At 44.6% G+C, this 24,048-nt stretch overlaps 1 protein-coding gene across 1 annotated transcript in view; it reads left to right on the top strand.

Annotated features, from left to right (window-relative positions):
- The window catches only part of LOC141088121 (uncharacterized), a 46,261-nt gene extending 25,312 nt beyond the window's left edge, over positions 1-20,949 (top strand). The window contains exons 7-16 of the mRNA XM_073574065.1: positions 11,736-11,767; positions 13,167-13,220; positions 13,407-13,445; positions 14,318-14,368; positions 17,201-17,399; positions 18,564-18,799; positions 19,635-19,700; positions 19,994-20,035; positions 20,199-20,257; positions 20,809-20,949. Coding sequence (XP_073430166.1) covers positions 11,736-11,767; positions 13,167-13,220; positions 13,407-13,445; positions 14,318-14,368; positions 17,201-17,399; positions 18,564-18,799; positions 19,635-19,700; positions 19,994-20,035; positions 20,199-20,250 — 771 coding nt within the window. The 3' untranslated portion in view covers positions 20,251-20,257; positions 20,809-20,949. The remainder of the gene's footprint in view (positions 1-11,735; positions 11,768-13,166; positions 13,221-13,406; positions 13,446-14,317; positions 14,369-17,200; positions 17,400-18,563; positions 18,800-19,634; positions 19,701-19,993; positions 20,036-20,198; positions 20,258-20,808) is intronic.
- Positions 20,950-24,048: the final 3,099 nt, after the last annotated feature.

Here is a 24,048-nt window from a genome sequence, read left to right as displayed (position 1 = left end):
CACTAGGGTTTTTGCAGATTCTTGGTTGAGGAATGTACGGATCCATGAAATATTTATGAGTTGAAGTGAGGAGGAAGTGGAAAGGGCTTGGATATGTGGCTTGAAAGCGTGATTAGTGTCAAGGATAACCCCAAGGCAGCGAGCTTGTGGGACTGGGGAGAGTGGGCAGCCGTTTAATGGATAGGGCCGTGGGGGGGTCGAATGAGATCGGGGAAAGATGATGAATTCTCTTTTGTCCATATTAAGTTTTAGAAATCTAGTGGAGAAGGAGGATGAAATAGCGGACAGACACTGAGGGATTCTGGCTAGTAGGGAGGTGATATCTGGTCCAGAGATCTAGATGTGTGTCACCAGCATAGAGGTGATACTGAAAGCCGTGAAATTCTATGAGCTGTCCAAGGCCTAAGGTGTAAATGGAGAAGAGCAGGGGCCCTAGGACTGAACCTTGCTGGACTCAGGGGGCGAGGTGAGGAGGTGGTGTACGAGTGGGAGACGCTGAATGTTCTGTGGGTTAGGTATGATGTGATCTAAGATAGGGCCAAGTCTGTGAAACCAAGATATGAGAGGGTTTGTAGTGATAGGGAATGGTTCACTGTCGTGAGTTCATTTTTCCCAGGAAGGTAGCGAGGCTGATTACCAAACACCTGGGCAGCTAGATGATGACTGGGTGGCTGGAATTGAGGACTGGATATAAGGCTGCCGACACCCTTCTTCCTGGCTGGTGATTTTCCTGCTTGGAGACCAGTCTGCTTCCTGCATCTCAAAGCTAAGTTTTTCTGCTCTTCTTTGTACTCTTCAGTTTTGTTTTTGTTTTGCCTTGTTTTTTGGGAGTTCTGCCATCCCCGGCCGGGGGTGAGCTGAACTCCATTTTTGTCTCTGATCTGTTGATATTTTGCTCTGTCTTCAGAATATACCTGAGTGCTGATATAGTCTTTTGAAGCCTAGCGACTTCAGGGCCTGTTTTTCTTATCAGTCGGTTGGCTCATTTTGATAGGGTTTTTGCGGATGGCAGACAGCAGCTTTCCTATCCTGTCCTATGTAGTTGGCTTGGGCCCCATCATTTGCTCAACCTATCTTTCTATCTGTGTTAGTGCTTTCATCTTGCTTCACCGTCATTATATGTTGGGGGCTGCCTATTGCTTTGGGGTCTGCTCTGGGGCAGTTTAGTTTTTCCCCTTTCTGTCTTTAGGCTATATAGTTCTCCGTCTGTGATCGAGGGGTCTAGGGCACCGTAGGAACCCCCCACGGCTACTGCTAGTTGTTGTGGATAGGTTCAGGGGTCTGCAATCCGATAGCTGCCAACCTCTCTGGTTTTTCTGGACTTAGCTGGTATTTTGTTTTTTCCTCCTTCGATGACTCATCATAACAGAATCACCAGCCATACCGCAAATCCTAGGGTACTCAATAGCAGGAGAGAATTGTAAAAGGAAAAAAAAAAAAGTGTCAGAATTTTTTTTTTTTTTTTTGTGTGCATATTTTTTCCTCTATATCTCTGAGGCCGTAGGGGGAATTTTTCTCTCAATGGAGATGAAGCAATTGTCTGATCATGTGGAGCAGCTCGCTGCTGAAGTGCGGGGAATTTCCGCCTATCTTGCTCATTCACATGCTGCTGAACCAAAGATTCCTACTCCTGATGTATTTTTGGTGGATCGGTCTAAATTCTTGAATTTCAAGAATAATTGTAAATTATTTTTTGCCTTGAAGCCTAACTCGTCGGGGAACCCCGCGCAGCAGGTTAAAATTGTCATCTCTTTGCTGCGCGGCGATCCCCAGGATTGGGCGTTTTCTTTGAAACCTGATGATCCTATTCTGAATAATGTGAACGCATTTTTTCAAGCCTTGGGGTTGTTGTATAATGAACCTAATGCTATTGATCAGGCTGAAAAGACCCTGTTGGCATTAAGCCAGGGTCGGGACTCGGCAGAGTTGTACTGTCAAAAATTCCGAAAGTGGGCGGTCCTTACTACCTGGAATGATGGTGCCTTGGCAGCCCTCTTTCGGAAGGGTTTGTCAGAAACTGTAAAAGATACTATGGTGGTTTTTCCTATTCCCTCTGATCTTGACGATTCTATGTCATTAGCCATTCAGGTGGATCGGCGTTTACGTGAACGCAAAACTACACGAGAGATGTTACCACCTGTTGAACAAATGTCTGAACCTATGCAAAGTGATAGAGTTTTGTCTAGGGTGCAACGTCAGGAGTTCAGAAGGCGTAATAAGCTGTGTTTTTTTTGTGGAGATGCCTCGCATATTATTTCTGTCTGCCCTAAACGAGAGAAACGTTGTGCACACACGTTTTCTGTGGGTGGTGTTCAACCTAAGTTTCTTCTGGCAATTACTCTGATCTGCTCCCTGTCAACATTTTCTGCCAAGGCTTTTGTGGATTCAGGAGCAGCTCTGAACCTGATGGACTTGGATTTTGCTAAACGTTGTGGATTTCCTATGACGCCTCTGAGGACGCCTATTGATGCTACTCCTTTGGCGAAGAATAAACCTCAGTTTTGGACCCAGGTGGTAATGCGGGTCGCCCCAGACCATCAAGAAAATTGCAGATTTTTGGTGTTGCATAATTTGCATGATATCATTCTGGGGTTTCCCTGGTTGCAAATCCATAATCCAGTTCTGGATTGGAAATCTTTGTCTGTGGTGAGTTGGGGTTGTCGGTGTGCCCTTAGTGATGCTCCTGTTTTCTTCACCTCTCCCCAGTCGCATGATGTTCCTGACTATTTGGCTGACTTCTATGATATATTTAGTGAGAATGAGTCTGCGTCTTTGCCTCCTCATAGGAGTTATGACTGTGCAATTGAGCTGAACCCGGGGTGTAAATTCCCCAAGGGTCGGCTTTTCAATTTATCTGTACCCGAGCACGAGGCTATGCGATCCTATATTAAGGAGGCATTGGAGAAGGGTCATATTAGACCATCCTCTTCACCCTTAGGTGCTGGGTTTTTTTTCGTGGCTAAAAAGGATGGTTCATTAAGGCCTTGTATTGACTATCGTGCCCTCAACAAAATTACTATTAAATATCAGTATCCGTTACCCCTGATTTCTGACCTATTCTCCAGAGTTAAAGGTGCTTGCTGGTTTACCAAGCTTGACCTCAGGGGGGCGTATAATCTTATTCGCATTAAGCATGGGGATGAATGGAAGACTGCGTTTAATACTCCGGAGGGACATTTTGAGTACCTGGTGATGCCTTTTGGGCTCACTAATGCCCCTTCTGTCTTCCAGTGCTTCATGAACGATATATTCCGAGACTTTGTGGATAAATTTTTGATTATCTATCTGGATGATATTTTGATCTTCTCCAAGAATTGGGACTCTCATGTGGAACATGTTCGGACTGTGTTCCGGATTTTGAGGGAGAATTCCCTGTATGTCAAGGGATTGAAATGCCTTTTTGGGGTACAGAGGATTTCATTTTTGGGATTTATTTTGTCTCCGTCAACTATTGAAATGGACCCGGCCAAGGTACAGGCCATTTACGATTGGGTTCAGCCCACTTCTTTGAAGGCCCTCCAGAAGTTTTTGGGTTTTGCTAATTTTTATCGGAAATTTATAGCTAATTTTTCTGGTATTGCCAAGCCATTGACGGATTTGACTAGGAAGGGTGCTGATGTGCTGAATTGGTCTCCGGAGGCTGTTTCTTCCTTTCAGGAGCTGAAGCGAAGATTCACTTCTGCTCCGGTTTTGCGGCAACCTGATTTCTCACTCCCGTTTCAGGTGGAGGTGGACGCTTCTGAGATTGGTGCAGGAGCGGTGTTGTCCCAAAAAGATCCTGTGACATCTAAAATTAATCCTTGTGCTTTCTTTTCCCGAAAGTTATCCCCATCCAAACGTAACTATGATGTGGGGAATCGGGAACTGTTGGCCATGAAATGGGCATTTGAGGAGTGGAGACATTGGTTGGAGGGAGCCAAACACCAAGTCGTGGTCCTTACTGACCACAAGAATTTGATTTACCTGGAGTCGGCCAAGCGCTTGAATCCTAGACAGGCTAGGTGGGCCTTGTTTTTCACATGTTTTGATTTTGTGGTCTCTTTTCTTCCGGGCACTAAGAATGTCAAGGCAGACGCCCTCTCTAGGAGTTTCCTTGCTGATTCTCCTGTTGTGACTAAGCCTGCTACCATCTTAGGCAAGGGGGTAGTTCTTTCTGCCATCTCGCCCGATTTGAGACGTGCTCTGGAAGAGTTTCAGGAGGACAAACCTGAGCGTTGTCCCAGTGGAAAGTTGTATGTTCCTGACCAGTGGAGGAAGAGAGTGATGTCTGAAGTTCATTGCTCTGCATTGGCTGGTCATCCAGGTATTTTTGGTACTAGAGATCTGGTGAGTCGGTCTTTTTGGTGGCCCGCCTTGTCTCATGATGTCAGGAATTTTGTGCAGTCCTGTGGGACTTGCTCCCGTTCTAAACCTTGTTCTCGCTCTAGTGGCTTGTTGATGCCTTTGCCGGTGCCCAAGAGGCCATGGACCCATATTTCAATGGATTTTATCTCTGATATGCCTGTCTCTCAGAGAATGACTGTTATTTGGGTGATTTGTGATAGATTCTCTAAGATGGTCCATCTTGTACCACTCCCTAAGTTGCCATCTTCCTCTGAGTTGGTGCCCTTGTTTTTGCAACAGGTGGTTCGCTTGCACGGGATTCCTGAGAACATTGTATCTGACAGAGGAGTTCAGTTTGTGTCTAGATTTTGGAGGACTTTCTGTTCCAAGCTGGGAATTCAGTTGTCCTTCTCCTCTGCGTTTCACCCTCAGACCAATGGGCAGACGGAGAGAACAAACCAGACTTTGGAGTCGTATTTGAGATGTTTTATTTCTGCCGATCAGGATGATTGGGTTTCATTTTTGCCCTTGGCCGAATTTGCTTTAAATAATAGAGCTAGTTCTGCCACTTTGATGTCACCTTTTTTTTGTAACTTTGGTTTTCACCCTCGATTTTCTTCAGGGCAGGTGGAGCCTTCTGCCTGCCCAGGTGTTGACACTGTGGTGGAGGGAATGCACCAGATCTGGGACCAAGTAGTGTATAAGTTGTCTCTCTCCCAGGAAAAGGCCCAGCGATTTTCCAACCGGCGTAGGACCGTTGGTCCCCAGTTTAAGGTGGGTGATATGGTTTGGTTGTCATCAAAAAATATCGCTATGAAGGTGGCTAGATTTATTGGACCTTACAAGATTTTGGAGATTATTAATCCGGTCTCTCTTCGGTTGGCTCTTCCTGTCACATTTAAAATTCATAATGTGTTTCATAAGTCCTTGTTGAAGAGGTTTGTTGAACCAGTAGTTCCTGTGGTGGCACCTCCTGACCCTATATTGGTTGAAGGTAACATGGAATATGAGGTAGAGAAGATACTGGATTCCCGTCTGGCTAGACGGAGACTCCAGTATTTGGTTAAGTGGAAGGGTTATGGTCAGGAGGACAATTCCTGGGTCTCTGCCTCTGATATTCATGCCGAAAGATTGGTGCGTGCCTTTCATCGGGCTCACCCGGATCGCCCTGGTGGCATGGATGAGGGGTCGGTCACCCCTCCTCAAGGGGGAGGTACTGTCGTGAGTTCATTTTTCCCTTCACCATTGAGGTCTGAAGAACTCCCTCCTCTGGTGAAGGAAGGTAGTGAGGCTGATTACCAAACACCTGGGCAGCTAGATGATGACTGGGTGGCTGGAACTGAGGACTGGATATAAGGCTGCTGACGCCCTTCTTCCTGGCTAGTGATTTTCCTGCTGGATTCTTGGAGACCAGTCTGATTCCTGCATCTCAAAGCTAAGTTTTTCTGCTCTTCTTTGTACTCTTCAGTTTTGTTTTTGTTTTGCCTTGTTTTTTGGGAGTTCTGCCATCCCCGGCCGGGGGTGAGCTGAACTCCATTTTTGTCTCTGATCTGTTGATATTTTGCTCTGTCTTCAGAATATACCTGAGTGCTGATATAGTCTTTTGAAGCCTAGCGACTTCAGGGCCTGTTTTTCCTATCAGTCGGTTGGCTCATTTTGATAGGGTTTTTGCAAATGGTAGACAGCAGCTTTCCTATCCTGTCCTATGTAGTTAGCTTGGGCCCCATCATTTGCTCAACCTATCTTTCTATCTGTGTTAGTGTTTTCATCTTGCTTCACCGTCATTATATGTTGGGGCTGCCTATTGCTTTGGGGTCTGCTCTGGGGCAGTTTAGTTTTTCCCCTTTCTGTCTTTAGGCTATATAGTTCTCCGTCTGTGATCGAGGGGTCTAGGGCACCGTAGGAACCCCCCACGGCTACTGCTAGTTGTTGTGGCTAGGTTCAGGGGTCTGCAATTCGATAGCTGCCAACCTCTCTGGTTTTTCTGGACTTAGCTGGTATTTTGTTTGTTCCTTCTTCGGTGACTCATCATAACAGTCCACTGTGTCAAAGGCAGAGGACAGGTCCAGGAGGAGGAGGACAGAGTAGTGTCGCTTGGCCTTGGTGGTTAATAAGTCATTGGTGACCTCAGGGCAGTTTCAGTGGAGTGGTGTGGCCAGAAGCCAGATTGTAAGCGGTCAAAGAGGATGCAAGAAGAGCGGTGGGAGGACAGTTCAAGATGGACGTGTTGTAGCAGTAGTTTTGAGGCATAGGGGAGATGTTATGATTGAGTCACCGAGGAGGAAAAACAAAAACAAGCTAAGCCCCAGAAAACTGGAGAGGTTGGTATCTAAGTGGATTGCAGACCCCTAATCCTATCCACACAACTAGTAGTAGCCGTGGAGCGTACCTACGATGATCCTAGATGCCTCGTCAAAGCCGGAGAACTAAATAAGCCTAAAGCAAGAAAAGGGGAAATCTAAACTGCCCAAGAGCAGACCCCAAAGCAATAGACAGCCCCCAAACATGTATTGTCGGTGAGACAAGATGAAAACACAGATAGAAAAATAGGCTGAGCAAACGATGGGGCCCACACTAACTAGAAAGGACAGGAAAGGAAAGATGCTGTCTGCAATCAAGCACAAAACCCTGCCAAAAAATGTCCAACACGTTCTGATAACAAAAGCCCTGAAGTCGCTAGACTTCAATTCCCTATATCAGCACTCTGGTATATTCTGAAGACAGAGCAAAAAGAGACCAATCTGATCAGGGACAAAAAGCAAACTGGCATAAACAGAGACATAAGAATGGAAATTCAGCACAGCCCCAGCAGGGGCTGGCTGACCACAAAAACTGAGTAAACCAGACCAAATCTCATGTGAAAAAATAGCAGAGCACACTTAGCTTGAGGCAGGAACAGAACTGGAAACCAGAACCTCAGGGCAGGAAAAAATTACCAGCAAAAAATTAGGGAGTCGGCTGTCTTAAATCCAGTCAGAGACTCCTGATGTCCAATCACAGTCCTCTTCCTCAGGTGGCAGGTCTCTGCCATTTAGATCAGCTTCATTACCTGCTGTCACCAACAGAGGGAGCCCGGATGGAGAAGTCACGACTCCTCTGTCAACACAGCCAGCTCCACCACCCTCACCAGAAGCCAGAGGTAAACCAGAAAATGAGTTCACAACAGGAGAAGTGATATAGGGTGATAGCTATATACAGAGGATGGGTCAAGAGAGGGCTTTTTGAGGATAGATGTGATTGAGGCATGTGTAAAGCTTGAGGGGAAAACACCAGTTGTTAGTGATAGGTTGTAGAGATGGGTTAGGGATGGGATGAAGACTGTGGTGAGGTTTGGGATGAAGAGGGATGGGATCGGGTCAAGTGCACAGGTGGTGAGACGTGATCTTGAGAGTGAAGTGGAGAGTCAATCTTCTATAATGGTGGAGAAGTTGGTTTTGAGGAGGAAGGCTGGGTTCTGCATTTTACAATCTCACTCGAAATGTTCTTATACAGCTTTGCAAGAAATGATAAAGAAGATATGAGTAATCAATAACCAGAAATTAATTGTTAACTAGGAACTGTATGAAATGAACATTCTATTAACTGAACCTGAGTCTCGGAGGGCAGGTTGAGTTACTGCATCAGCAGAATCCTGCCGCTGGGATCCGGTGAGCAGAAGAGAGGGGGCCCGATACTGGGGGCCCCATACGTCAGTCAAGCAGTAATGCCCTGATGGCGGCCCTGCACCATGGTGTAATGCTGAATGTAGGCATGATGCGAGCGTCCAACCGGATATTCAGCAGAGACAATGAGCTGCGCATGTCAAAAATCACAGCTGGCATCAAGCCCTGAGGTTAGTAATGGAGAGGTGTATATCAGACACCCCCATTACTAACAAAGTTATGGAAAAAAATACACAGACAGAAAAATAAATTTTATTTAAAAAACACTCCGACACTTTTCCTGGTTCACCAATTTCTTTTTGAAAAAAAAAAAAAAAGCCACACAGGTCCGCTGTCATCAAGGGAATCTGCCACAGTCCACCAAATCCGCCGTAGTCCACTAATGGAAAAACACAAACAGAAAAAAAAAACAACACAATGTCACTTGTTCACCAATTTATTTTAAAAATTGTTCCCCATGCAGCCCTGAGGTTGTCCAGCATTCCCCCCAATCCGGTGACTGTGAATGTGAATAGCAGTAAGTAACATTACTACTAGTGATGAGCAAACGTGGTCAGATAAGGTGTTATCCGAGCATGCTTGGGTACTAACCTAGTGACTTCTGCGTGCTCAAATACTATGTTCTAGTTTTCACGCCTGCAGGTCTTGCGACTGTTCGACAGCCACAACACATGCAGAGATTACCTGTTAGGGTTCAGTCCGGGTCTGTGCAGTAAATGGAACGAGGGACAGCTAGTGTGAGGGAAGCCCATAGAGCATTACTTGACTTTGTTAGTTGGACTTGTGGCCTAGCAGGAAATACCAGTTATACCCCCACACTAGGGCAATCAGGAAAGCTCCAGAATTGGCGTATCTAATGTGATGAGCCAATTTTGGGGCAGCTGCGGGTTGGTATTTTTAGGCTGGGAAGGGCCAAATAACCATGGACCTTTCCAGCTAATGCCGGGTTTCTGCTGTTAGAATCAGCTGACACCCGGCTGCGATCGGCCGCGTACTTCCCGTTAGCGCGGCCGATCTCGATGAAGTAATGATCTGTCCATGGTCAAATTGGCCCAGGGCACGTGGACGGAATATTACATCCGATGTCAGAAAGGGGTTAAACAAGGCTAAAGATCCTTCAGAGCCAACTTTAGAGTTTATTATATCTATTCCATCTATATCTGTATATAAGATTGCTTCATTAGTTTGTAAACTTGTCTTAAATTACATAGTGAATTATAGTATGTAAAAGATGATGTTAAGAACACATTGCATATGCATGTCGCACAGATGTCATATGGAGACTGGGGGAGAAAACAAATTGCACACTCGCATGGCATAAGTTCAGCCATACGGATTCCACTTGTCCAAATTTTCTGAAGCAACATCAGATCAATATTTTATACACGAGTGTGAATGAGCCCTTATACCCAGTATACAGGACAGGAGAACCCGTACTGTGCAGTGTATATATACATGGAATAAGGGCTCATGCACACAAACGTATAAATTGGGCGTGTGCTATCCGATATTTTATTTTTATCAGATTTTTTCTTTTATCAGATACTATTGAATGAGGAAGTACAATATTTTTTTCCCATACTGACTCGGTATGAGAAAAAAAGCTCAATATATAAATATTACCCACTATATTAACACCGCACTATAGCTATATACATGACACAGGACAGGATACACCTAGAATGGTGTATATACGGCTACATCACATAGGAGATGCCGAGACTGATGTGTATACATATTACACACACAATAATGGCCTAAAGTGTTGGAACCCTTGAAATTGTTCCAGAAACTGAAGTTTTGACAAAATTGTTGGCACCCTCATCTTAATACTTGGTTGCACACCCTTTGGAAACAATAACTGCAATCCGTGGCTTCCCATAACCATCAAGAGCTTCTTACACCTCTCAACTTGAATTTTGGACCACTCTTTCATGCAAAAATCCTGACAGGGCGCAGTCCATAAAGCATAGCTTTTTGCTAAATAAAAGTATTTAGAGAACTGTTTATTATTTGTGTATTTATTTATTTATTTTATTAAATTTCTCGGAGAACCCCTTTAAGGCCAAAACCAGTTGTGCCCATAAGTCGTGAGAAGCCTATTTCATGTATATAGCATCGGCTGGAGGTGGCTGCCGGTTATGAGGTCACGGAATGTTGTGACATCACGATGACATAGAATCAACTGCCGAACGGAACTTCTCTGAGGGTTTCAGTTAGTGGAGTGTGAGTAACATCATTTATATTAGCTCCTGATATATGTCCTATTATATCCCATGTGTCTGTGACTCTCGCTCCTGATTTATGTCCTATTATATCCCATGTGTCTGTGACTCTCGCTCCTGATTTATGTCCTATTATATCCCATGTGTCTGTGACTCTCGCTCCTGATTTATGTCCTATTATATCCCATGTGTCTGTGACTCTCGCTCCTGATTTATGTCCTATTATATCCCATGTGTCTGTGACTCTCGCTCCTGATTTATGTCCTATTATATCCCATGTGTCTGTGACTCTCGCTCCTGATTTATGTCCTATTATATCTCATGTGTCTGTGACTCTTGCTCCTCATTTCCCTCATTCTCTAATATCTCAACTTTATTTTTTGCTAATGTTTAAACTGTGTCATCTATCTAACCGGCCTTCTCTCTTTGTATCCTCCACCATCCATGTGAACAATACAGTGCAATGTATAGATTAGGTATAATTAGGAATATAGAAATAACTGCCATAAATATTTAATTTTTACCATTTTGTAACAGTTACATAACATTTAGAGGGTCTAAGGGGTAACGTTGTCCCTTGTGGAGGTGCCAAGTTGGTGTGGGGAGACTTATAGGCCAAGTAATGCTCCTCTGGGAATTTTAATATGCAGGGTGCCTGTTCAGAGGAGGAGGACAAGAGCTCTAGCGCCACCTATTGGCGATAGCTTTGTGCTAATAAGGAGTAAAAAATCCAAAGTACTTGATTGTAAATGCAGCTTCTGGTTTGGTTTCCTATCCAAAGTCATGTGCCAAGGCTCATGAAAGGGCCGATATTGACTTTTAGGATTGCCTCCTCTAATGGGTGGCTCTAGAACTCCTGTCCTCTTCCTCTGTGAAGAGGCTATGTGCTTTATATTTAGGTGATTACATTGATAAAGTTTTGATTTAAGGTAAAGAATCTAAGAGGGTTGTACAAGATTTGAAAAATTCTGTCTCTTTTCTTCAAAAAACAGCGCCACACCTGTCTGTTGGTTGTATCCGGTATTACAGTTCAGCTCTATTCATCTCTATGAAGCCGAGTTACAATGCCAAACACAAGCCGTGGACAGGTGCGGCGCTGTTTTTAGAAGGAAGCAGTTATGTTTTTCCAGTCCTGCACAATCCCTTAAAACCCTATTTCATGAATATGGGATTGGTTGTAGGTTTTTGTCACTCCTGACAGTTACTGCTGTTACTGGGGATTAGTAATCCATGAAATGGGATGACATCACACAGTGACATCATGGTGCCTGCCGAGGGGACACTCACTAGAGGGCTGCAGTCGGGAGTAAAGTGGAAGGAAACGTATTAGCCTCTTTTTTGTGTCCTTTATTATGTTCTGATAGGTTCTCCTTTATCTATAGGTGTTAACCCTGTAATGTCAGGACATCACTTCCCTTTAATAATGGAATCGTTATGTAGTTAATCCCTGCAATTCTTTACAAATATCAAAACAGGAATGAAATACAATGTCTGCTATAATTCTTCTTTTTCTATTATTTTATAGTTTATGAGCGAGAATCTAGTGAGGAGAATGAGGTAAATGCTTACTTACCCTAAATCTGCAATTTCTCTGATAGACTGGGGCCACTGGATGGCGGAGAGTCACCTTCCATGTCACCCGTAATCTCCTGCAATTCTGCTTCCCACAGGGAAACATTGCAGCTCCATGTCAGAATGACCGGGTGACTCTATTACTGCCGAGCATTAGCCGAAGGGCAAGTTCAGATGTGGCAGATTTACAGTGTCCAAATTTTGGGAAATTCATTCATGGTGGGAGGAAATTGTGGGCCCCTTCACACGTCCATATAATACCAATACCGGAAAAAATAGTATCGGTGTCATCAGTGTTTTGCATCAGTGTGCCATCAGTGTGTCATCAGTGTGCCATCAGTGTACTGTCAGTGTGTCATCAGTGTACTGTCAGTGTGTCATCAGTGTACTGTCAGTGTGGAATCAGTGAGCCATCAGTGTACTATCAGTGTAGTATCAGTGTACTGTCAGTGTAGTATCAGTGTGCCATCAGTGTACTGTCAGTGTAGTATCAGTGAGCCATCAGTGTACTATCAGTGTAGTATCAGTGTGCCATCAGTGTACTGTCAGTGTAGTATCAGTGTGCCATCAGTGTACTGTCAGTGTAGTATCAGTGTGCCATCAGTGTACTGTCAGTGTAGTATCAGTGAGCCATCAGTGTGTCATCCTTGAGAAAGCTCAAAGCGTTATTGTGTTATTAGAGTACACACTATTTAGAAACCAATTCTCCACCAATTGTGATATTTTACAAATTGTTAAAATATAAACTTTAATTAAATAGTATAAAAAAGGAGTAATTACTCCCATATTACTCTAATTAGTGTTTTTTTGTATAAATATTTTTTCTAGTATTGCATTAAAGATTACATTTTAATGATTTGTAAAGTACCACAGTTGGCGATGACTTGGTGTCATTAGTGTGTCCCCAGTGTCACCCAAGTGCTATCAGTGTATCATCAATGATTCGTCAGTGGGTCACCCGTGTGCCATCCATGTGACATCCGTTTTTTTCCAGTATGGCTTTATAAAAATCAATTCCAAAGCTTCTATACTTTGCAGTGTTAAATATACACGGACGGCACATGGATGACACATGGATGCCATTCGTGTGCTATATGTGTTGTACATGGACCCATAGACTGCTATTGGCCTCTGTCATCTGTGCTGCTGGTAAAACGCGGACATATGAGCAGCCCTATAGGTTGTAATGGGTACGCGTGGATATATGTCTCCAGTACGGGTGAAAACGGCTGCCAGACGCCCTGGAGACACGTACATGTGAACAGGGCCTTACACTACGCCAAGTTTGTGACATACAACAGTTGTACATTTTAGTGACTATCGATGATCTGTTATCAGCTATGGAGCAGATACAATAATTCCTAATTGTCTTCCTTCTCTTCAGTAGGATGACGTTAGAAGAGGAGTACAAGGAGTACAAGGAGTTCCTGCTTGAGCTGTATGTATATCATATAACTGGGATTATTGATCCTCCTGGACTCTCCCTGTAATGATCCACCACAGAGATGTTCGCTATGAGTCTGCATTGGTTATATTAAGGCTCAATAGTATCATTCCTCTTCCTACCATCATGGTGACTGTGTATGTGTAATATTATTCATTCTGTTTTCTTTTTCTTTAATAGATGGAGAGTCAGCATAGAGCTATGGGAGGTAGAATTCGAGTATGTATCTTATTATATCTTCCACATTCATATAGGAGTAGTATGTGTCCCAATAAGGGGAGGACGCCATGGTGGTGATATCATGGCGTTACTGTTCCCACTCAGGGGCATTTACACTGTTTCCATAAGAAGGATGACATTGCTTTCAATAATAAAGAACTTAGACCCAAATTAATTCTTCATACTGTTCCTCATCCCTTTTATTCGTAGAATAACAATACGGTCAGGAGCCAATTACAGTAATGCCCCAAATTTATCCGGACTCTTGACCAACCAAATGTTGTCTTGGAGCCTGAGATTAAAGGATCATCCTTCTGTGTAGCACAATCTATGTGATGGCAGAGCTGGAGAGATTCTGGAGGTTATGTCCATGCTGTTATCTGACGGACAGGTTATATAGATCGTGGCCCAGATTCATCACCACCTTTGTGTCCACTTTATGTCTACTTTTGTGTGTTGGCACCTTTTTTTGTTGTTTTTTACCCTTTTCATTATTTGCACCTTTTTTAAGTCAATTTTACATGTGCTTGCCTTTTTTCTAATTTTTGCTGCTTTGTGGCTGTTTTTTAACAATTCCAGATATTTTCTCCTGATTTGGCACATATTGTCTCTAGTCTCCTTCTTCCTCCCTCTGGTGTGTTTTTCAGTACTCCAAAATATGAGACCAAACATCACAAACGCAGTTCAAAAGACGAAAAAAGCCTATTTTTTACTTTGCGACAAATTCATGAATCACGCACATTATTTTGATGAATTCTGTGCTAAAACAGCAACAAATACCACTAGACATATAAGGAAAGTGACTTATAAAAAGCCGCAGATGATGAGCCAGTGTGTTATGATTCTAACCAGAGCTGTATGTTCTATTATAGGAAAAACAAATTTGGAGGAGCATCCCGCGCGCCTACCCTGGAGACCATCTTGTAAGTTGGCATTATAAACAGAGTCATATTTCTGAGCTGTTCCCACAGATATACTATTGCCATAATCAATGTACTGTATCTACAAGGGGAAATGATGTAAGAAAGAGTTGGAAATTCATGAAGATTTCACATCCCCTCATTGTCACTGTGCCACCATCAGCAGACACAGGCACGCTCATGTATAAATACTCTTCTAAGACAAAGTATCAGTGTGACCCTTCACAGCCAATCAGAATCCAGATTTCAACATCTCAATTTCCTTTAAAATGAAGAGCAGTGATCTGGTTGGTTGCTGTGAGTGTGACGAGCGTCAGCTTACGCTGAGTCATTTTTCCTTTTAGAGTGGACCCTCTGGGCCGTGGCACCCACCCACCTATGGCAAGTGAACCTAGTGAGAACCCACCCCCTGTACAGGGAGTGTCAGGGGCAAGACCAAGGGGTGAGCCACCACGGCAGCTGGACCAGACGGCCGGCTCAGGGAAACACTATTGAGTGTCTAGCAACAGGGCGAACAGGAAACGAAACATAAAGCGAAGTCACAGGATTTCATCAGCAAACGTGGTTACACATTTTAATCAGATACAAGGCAAAAACAGAGAATCAGATGCAGGGCACCAACGGTGAAACACGGCAAGGTGCGTGCAAGGGCACGCCTAAAGTTCAGACATAACACGTGCAGAAAACATACTGGAGTCCAGGGCAGGGTACGTGTTAGGGATCACACGTGTTCCTAGGAGGGATGCATGCTAGGACACGCCAGAGTCCAAGACAAGGTGCACGCCGAGAGACACGCCAGAGTCCAAGGCAGGGTGCGTGCAAGGAGACACGCCAGGATCCAAGACAGGGTGCGATGGCATCGGACTCCGGACTACTGGCAACGACCGACAGGATCCAGGCATCAGGCTACGGAAATCAGGTCCGGACATCAGGCCGCAGTCATCTGGTTCTGGACCTCTGGCAGCGGTCGGCAGGTTTCGGGAATCCGGCAGGCAATCCAGGGATCAAGGCAGGGTGCGTGCTTGGAGACACACCAGGGTTCATTCAAGGACGGAGGCCTGCGCATGCAAAGGGCACGCCAGGGACAGATTTAAGGACGGAGGTCTGCGCGTGTAGAGGGACACGCCAGAGAAAGGTACAGAGCAGAGTCCTGCGCTTGCGAAGGAACACGCCAGGGTCAGGTTCACGGACGGAGGCCTGCGCATGCCGAGGGGCATGCCAGGGACAGAGTTTAAAAGCAGAGTCCTGCGCATGCAGAGAGGCACGCCAGGGTCAGGATTCAAGACATGATACAGACTAGGACCTGTGCGTGCTAGAGGGCACGACAGGGTACATGGCAAAACCTGCGCGTAGTTTTAGAGAAGCACGGGGAGGTATGCCAAGGGCAGGCGAGGACCTGCGCGTGCTATAGAGAGCACGTAGAGCACAGTGCAGAAACAGCGTGAAGTGCAAGGAAGCACAGAGAGCACAGCTGGGGCACTGGCTAGCTGATTGGTCTGCAGCACTAACAGGCGGGCCAGACTCCAGCGAACCCGGCTGAGGCATAGCAGGCGACACAGCTGTCACTGACCGACGAGCACGGCTGAGGCACAAGCAGGCGGGCACGACTAGGGCGGGCACGGCTGAGGCACAAGCAGGAGGCTAGGAAGGCCAGGTGCATGCAAAGGGCACATGAAGCAACAAAGCAAGAAACAAGACAAGGCTAGGCGAGAAACAAGGCAAGACAGGGTGCGGAACATAGGCAGAAACAGAGCCAGGTCAGAGCAAGAACAGAGCTAGCAGCGGAGCGTAGGCCGAAGCCCAGAGCCGGGCCAAGGCAGAGCCTTGGGATTAGCGTGGAAATGTGCAAGAGAGCACCAAAGGGCAGAGTACGGAAAACCAGGCAGAGACAAGAAACATGAGAAGTACTACAAGGCTCAGAATAGCAAAGACCAGACATGGCAAAACAGGCTAAAGCAGAGAACAGCGGAGGTACCACAAGGCAAGGCAAGGACAAACATGGCACGAGAGACAACACAAGACATGGCACGAGACAGGAGTCAGAGTACAAGCACAGAGCGTGTGCAGAGACGCACAACAGAGCAAAGTGTAGGGGCACAGAATACAGGAGCGACCCAGCAGGCCAAGCAGCCATGCAGGGAAGCAACACGATACTCAGGCCCTGACCATAGGGAGGGGCGGTCTGATATAGCACCATAGCACCAGTACTTCCGGGTCAGGACCTGGAGGAACTTTGTGTTCAGATCCTCCAGGATCATAGAGAGCATCGCTAGAACAGCCTGGGTAGAACCATAGAGGAGGTCACATGATCAGAGGTTTCCAGGAATACAGCGGATTGCAGAATCAGAGCAGGGCTGGAACATAGGAAAGGTCACATGATCAGGGGTTTCCAGGAATACAGCGGATTGCAGAGTCAGAGCAGGGCTGGAACATAGAAGTCACATGATTAGGTGTTCCAGGAATACAGCGGATTGCAGAACCAGACAGAGATGGATGGTTACCCAGCAACAGCCATGAGGTAAGGCGCGCGTGCACATTGCTCCAGGCATCTTGCGGCATGACAGACATGGCGGACAGTAACACGGACACTTTTTCTTAGAGAGATTTTTACGGATCATGCCTGGGAGTTTTATGAAACCATTTATGTCCTCCATACACAGTCTACTATAAATTGCAGCCTTCATTCTGCTAATAGTTGGCAACTGGAGGATAACAGTGACGATGGATAGAAATTCAGAAGTTTTTAGAGAAATTTCTCATATAAAATGAGTAATTGTAAAAACAATGGCAGTTTACGAGAATTGCTAAATAATGTCTATGTTATATATCCAATAGTGAGGAAGAGGAGGAGGAAGAAGAGAAGGAGGATGACGAGGAGGAGGAGGAGGAGAAGGAGGAGGAGGAGAAGGAGGATGACGAGGAGAAGGAGGAGGAGGAGAAGAAGGAGGATGACGAGCAGAAGAAGGAGGATGACGAGGAGGAGAAGGAGGATGACGAGGAGGAGAAGGAGGATGATGAGGAGGAGAAGGAGGAGGAGAAGGAGGATGACGAGGAGGAGGAGGAGAAGGAGGATGACGAGGAGGAGGAGAAGGAGGATGACGAGGAGGAGGAGCAGAAGGAAGATGAGGAGGAGGAGGATGACGAGGAGAAGGAGGATGGCGAGGAGGAGAAGGAGGAGGAGGATGACGAGGATGATGAGGAGGAAAAGGAGGAGGAGGAGAAGGAGGAGGAGAAGGAGGAGGAGAAGGAGGATGACGAGGAGGAGGATGAGGAGGAGGAGGAGAAGGAAGATGACGAGGAGGAGGAGGAGGAGGAGGAGAAGGAGGATGACGAGGAGAAGGAGGATGACCAGGAGGAGGAGAAGGAGGATGATGAGGAGAAGAAGGAGGATGACGAGGAGGAGGAGGAGGATGACGAGGATGATGAGGAGGTGGAGGAGAAGGAGGATGACGAGGAGGAGGAGAAGGAGGATGAAGAGGAGAAGGAGGATGACGAGGACGAGGAGATGGAGGATGACGAGGAGAAGGAGGATGACGAGGAGGAGGAGGAGAAGGAGGATGACGAGGAGAAGGAGGATGACGAGGAGAAGGAGGATGACGAGGAGGAGAAGGAGGGTGACGAGGAGGAGGAGGAGGAGGATGATGAGGAGGAGAAGGAGGATGAAGAGGAGAAGGAGGAGGAGGACAAGGAGGATGACGAGGAGAAGGAGGAGGAGGAGAAGGAGGATGACGAGGAGGAGGAGGATGACGAGGAGGAGAAGGAGGATGACGAGGAGGAGGAGGATGACGAGGAGGAGGACGAGGAGGAGGAGGAGAAGGAGGATGACGAGAAGGAGGAGGAGGAGAAGGAGGATGAGGAGGAGGAGGAGAAGGAGGATAAGGATGACGAGGAGAAGGAGGATGACGAGGAGAAGGAGGATGACGAGGAGGAGGAGAAGGAGGATGATGAGGAGAAGGAGGAGGATGATGAGGAGAAGGAGAAGGAGGATGACGAGGAGGAGGAGAAGGAGGAGGAGAAGGAGGATGACGAGGAGGAGGATGAAGAGAAGAAGGAGGATGACGAGGAGGAGGATGAGGAGGAGGAGAAGGAGGATGATGAGGAGGAGGAGAAGGAGGAGGAGGAGAAGGAGGATGACGACGAGGAGGAGGAGGATGACGAGGAGGAGGATGACGAGGAGGAGGAGGAGGAGGAAGAGAAGGAGGAGGAGAAGGAGGATGACGAGGAGGAGGAGAAGGAGGATGACGAGGAAGAGGAGGAGGAGGAGAAGGAGGATGACGAGGAGGAGGAGGAGAAGGAGGATGACGAGGAGGAGAAGGAGAATGACGAGGAGGAGAAGGAGGATGACGAGGAGGAGGAGAAGGAGGAGGAAAAGGAGGAAGAAGAGGTGGATAAGTTTAATGCCACATCAGAAGGCAGCAATGAGGATATCAGCTTGTAAGTAGACAGATAGTGAGATTATAATGTATTCGCCAAGACTCCTAGAACATCTCCGAGTCTCCTGGAAAAAAATGTACTCAAGAAGACATGGATAGCAGTTATATCCAGTCAGATAACTTTATCCATAGGCTTCCTAAGCATTAATTCTTGGCAGGTTGTTAAAAATGGGGGGATCCCATTCCATATTTTTTAATTATTTTTTTAAATGCCGTTGGGACCGCTCTATTGTTGATAACCAGCTTTGCTAAAGCTGACAGCTAAATGTTGCAGCTCGCAGCTGTCAGTTTTACCATACTGGTAATCAAAAATAGAAAGACTTCACGTAATTTTTTTAAAAAAATTGTATTTATTTATTGTGCAGGCACTGACTGATGAATACTCCCATCAACGACACCTGATCTCGCTGTTATTAGCGGCAGCAGGCGTAGGCTGCTGGGAATAGTACTCTCTAATCAGCCGACGCCTCTATGAACAGAGGTAAACTTTCATAGCTGGTGTTGGAAACCGCAGCTCTGTGACTGATCACAGACAGTGTTTGCTGTGCTGTGCTGCAAATGACAGCATGGCAAACAATGGGTGTTCGGGCATACCATGCATCTGAATGGGGTCTAGGTTCGGTTTCGGGTACTGTTCTGGTACCCAAACCGAGCTTTTTTCTTAACCGTTTGGCATAACACGCAGGACCCAAACATCCAGAGGTTCACCCATCACTAATTGTGACATTATCATAGGACATTACATAGGACAATATCACTGTATAAATTCTCATAGACTGATCAGAATGATGATGTGAATTGTCTGAGTCTCAATTTGTTTGTTTGGATTTTTTAAGACACAAACATAAATGGTGGATGCCAAAATGCTTTAGAAGAAAGAACCAGACTACTATCAAAAACATGTAAGTATTTAACCCTTCCCACAAATGGATGTGCCCTTATGTCCTAAACGCTGTCTTCTAGATGCAAAATTATACAATGATTTGTCCTGGTAGTTACACAGGCAGATCAGTCCGCTTGCAAGTGCATGTGAAATGTATTCAATGAGCTAATAATTAGCAATCTATATGATGTGGTGAAGTATATGAGACAGGGCATACATTATATTTATTGTCTGTATCCCTATGATACTAGGATTTGTTCCTGATTATTATATTTATATATTTATTTGTGATCACTTTTTCTTTTTCTCCAGCAGCAAAACTGATAAAAAAGAAACAGAGAGACGTCCAACAAAGTAAGGAAAAGCTTCCCCCATTGTAGCATGTGACATGTTGTTACACTAAGGCCCATAATATGGGTAGATATACTTTGTTTCTTCCCTTTATACTATATTGTTCAGTATATTTTTAATGGAAGATACCAACACCTTCCCTTCCTTTCTTCTCCATTCTATACAGCTGGCTCCTCAGAGCTTTTACCTGCTGCTTCAGCAGAGCGGGAACACAATAAATAAAACGTAAGTATAATTTTTTTATTGAAAGATTTACAAACTCTAAGCGGTATCATCAGTTTGCTATATATAGAAAAAGAAAGAGGGGAGACACAAAGCGCAATAGGGTCTTATCCCACGTATCACAAAGATGAGACACCAAGAAAACTGCTCACCTGGTGCAGGTGACTACAGGCATGTAAAGATGGCGGCTGCCGCAGATCCACAGGTCGATCCACGACCTTATGAAGAGATATGCTTAGTAGGAAGTGTGGATTATCTCCGCGCTGCCGCAATAGATTAATTACAGAAATTATTGAAATATTCCAGTTGCTTATTCAACGCATTTCGGTGTTCCAATGACCCCTTCGTCAGGAAAAACCACATACAATATGAAGAGACAAGGTGCTTGCAAGGTTTAAGCACATGCTAAATTCAAAAAATGGCGCCTAACGATCAAATGACGCATGATGTCAGAGTTCATGGTTGACAAAAGGTTAACACGTCTTTATCGGTATAGAATTAAACATATACATTAAGGATCCCATTCTTAATCATCAATTCATTTCTATTCACAGATTAACGGGTAACAACTGAAAAATTATTTAAAGAAAAAAAATGAATGAGTGGATCCCAGCTTTCTCCAAAAGAGAAGATATGGACGAGAACCTGCGGAGCAGAAACACATTAAAAAATTAATAAATATTTAAAAAATCTAAGTGAACTGTGTTCATTAATAATTATGAATATAAAGTGATCGTTTTTACCATGTAAAATAAATCAATTTCCCAGTACAAACAATATAAAAAAGAGGAAGACAATATAAAAGGGGAGGGGGATTTTTTCTGTTCGAAGCTCTAGAGCAGGGTTCCCCAACTCCAGTCCTCAAGGCCCACCGACAGATCATGTTTTCAGGATTTCCTTTGTATTGCACAGGTGAAGCAATTATGACCTGGGCAATACTAAGGAAATCCTGAAAACATGATCTGTCGGTGGGCCTTGAGGACTGGAGTTGGGGAACCCTGCTCTAGAGTGAGGGAAAGTCGCAAGACATCGCAAACTCCCAGACTGGGGCCGATATTATGCCGAGATCATATCCAAGGAGAAACCCATCATCACTTATTGTTGAAAAAAACGTCATAATTAAAAAGTATAAATAATATGCGTGTGAGTATACAAAGATGGATTTGTCAGAGAGAAAAGACATCGCTGTCGACATACTGACATGCAGATATTTATAATTGTGAAAGCATTTCTAAAGAGAAAACTTATTCTTTAAAAACAATAAAAAAAATATATATTGTGTCATAGTAAAGGACTATTAGTAATTAGAAGACAAAAAAAATATCCGTATGGAAAGGAATCTATATCTAAGGTTACATTCAAAAAGCAAATTTTAGAGAAGAGAAGGATAATTCAATATTATAACTGAGAATTTCGGCAGAGATAATTTTGATATATAGAAAGGGAATATGAAAACATAAATTATACCATTCAGCCATTTGTAATAGAGGGGAATATTTTAAAAGAGGATATTGTAGATTATTATAGAAAGGATCAGTTTTTTGGGGTAAAAATGACCTTTTAAAGGGGATGAGGAGATTGTCAGTTCAAAAAATAGGCGTCAGAGGGAATATATCCATTTGAACGCCGAAGAAGAAAGCCAGGACTAGAGTTGAGCGATACCGTCCGATACTTCAAAGTATCGTATCGGATGGTATCGGCCGATCTTTAAAAAAAGTATCGGTATCGCCGATTCCGATACCGGAAGTCCCATTCAAGTCTATGGGACTTCCGGTATCGGAATAAGAAAAACCCTTTCCTGCCCTTGTACAGCCTCTCTGGGGTCTGTACGGGCCTTTCGGGGGGCTGTGCCGGCCTGCCAGGGGGTCTGTGCAGGCTCCGGTGGTCTGTGCCGGCCTGCCGGTGGTCTGTGCAGGCTCCGGGGGGCTGTGCCGGCCTGCCGGGGGGCTGTTCCGGCCTGCCGGGGGGCTGTGCAGGCTCCGGGGGGCTGTGCCGGCCTGCCGGGGGGCTGTGCCGGCCTGCCGGGGGGCTGTGCAGGCTCCGGGGGTCTGTGCAGGCATCGTCCGATGGGACTACAAGTCCCATCGGGCGATGCCTGCTACCATGACAGTGATTGACACATTAGCCAATGATGGGACAGTAGTAGTCCCATCATCCGGCTAATGTGTTAAATGTTAAAAAAAAAAAAAAAAAATACTACATACATACTACATGCATGCTACATACATACTACATGCTACATACATACTACATATATACTACATACATGCTACATACATACTGCATGCTACATACATACTACATACATACTACATACATACTACATGCATGCTACATACATACTACATATATACTACATGCATGCTACATACATACTACATGCTACATACATACTACATATATACTACATACATACTACATACATGCTACATACATACTGCATACTACATACATACTACATACATACTACATGCATGCTACATACATACTACATGCATGCTACATACATACTACATGCATGCTACATGCATGCTACATACATACTACATGCTACATACATACCACATACATACTACATACATACTACATGCTACATATATACTACATGCATGCTACATACATACTACATGCTACATACATACCACATACATACCACATACATACTACATACATACTACATGCTACATACATACTACATATATACTACATGCATGCTACATACATACTACATGCTACATACATACCACATACATACTACATACATACTACATACATACTACATGCTACATACATACTACATATATACTACATACATGCTACATACATACTACATGCTACATACATACCACATACATACTACATACATGCTACATATATACTACATGCATGCTACATACATACTACATATATACTACATGCATGCTACATACATACTACATGCTACATGCATGCTACATACATACTACATGCTACATACATACCACATATATACTACATACATACAATACATTCATACAATACATACATAGACATACAGTACATATAACATAGAGTAACATACTTACCAATACTTGTCACATTGTTCCCCGAAGCCATTGTCTTTTCCGGAATAAATATTAACATAACAAACCACAAAAATACTCACCCACGATCCGAAGCAGTCCACGAGTGTGTCCCACGACGATCTTGGGTAGAGAACTGCAGCATCAGCTGTTGCTGCCGTTCTCTACGGGCTGCAGGAATCCAATGACGGAAGGTAGGTATCCTTCCGCACTGTATTCCTCCACCACTTAAAAAAAAAAAAAGTCCCTAGTCTCACTTTATGCCATTGCTGTGTGGGAAATTCCCACACAGCAATGGCATAAAGTGAGACTAGGGACTTTTTTTTTTTTAAGTGGCGGAGGAATACAGTGCGGAAGGATACCTACCTTCCGTCATTGGATTCCTGCAGCCCGTAGAGAACGGCAGTATCATCTGATGCTGCAGTTCTCTACCCAAGATCGTCGTGGGACACACTCGTGGACTGCTTCGGATCGTGGGTGAGTATTTTTGTGGTTTGTTATGTTAATATTTATTCCGGAAAAGACAATGGCTTCGGGGAACAATGTGACAAGTATTGGTAAGTATGTTACTCTATGTTATATGTACTGTATGTCTATGTATGTATTGTATGAATGTATTGTATGTATGTAGTATATATGTGGTATGTATGTAGCATGTAGTATGTATGTAGTATGTATGTAGCATGCATGTAGCATGTAGTATGTATGTAGCATGCATGTAGTATGTATGTA

Source organism: Dendrobates tinctorius, unplaced genomic scaffold (genome assembly GCF_039654945.1).
Source record: "Dendrobates tinctorius isolate UK_male_01 unplaced genomic scaffold, ASM3965494v1 ptg000037l, whole genome shotgun sequence".
Classification (NCBI taxonomy): Eukaryota; Metazoa; Chordata; class Amphibia; order Anura; family Dendrobatidae; genus Dendrobates; species Dendrobates tinctorius.
Note: the sequence above shows the minus strand (reverse complement) of the source record. Positions and strands in the feature narration are given on the sequence as shown.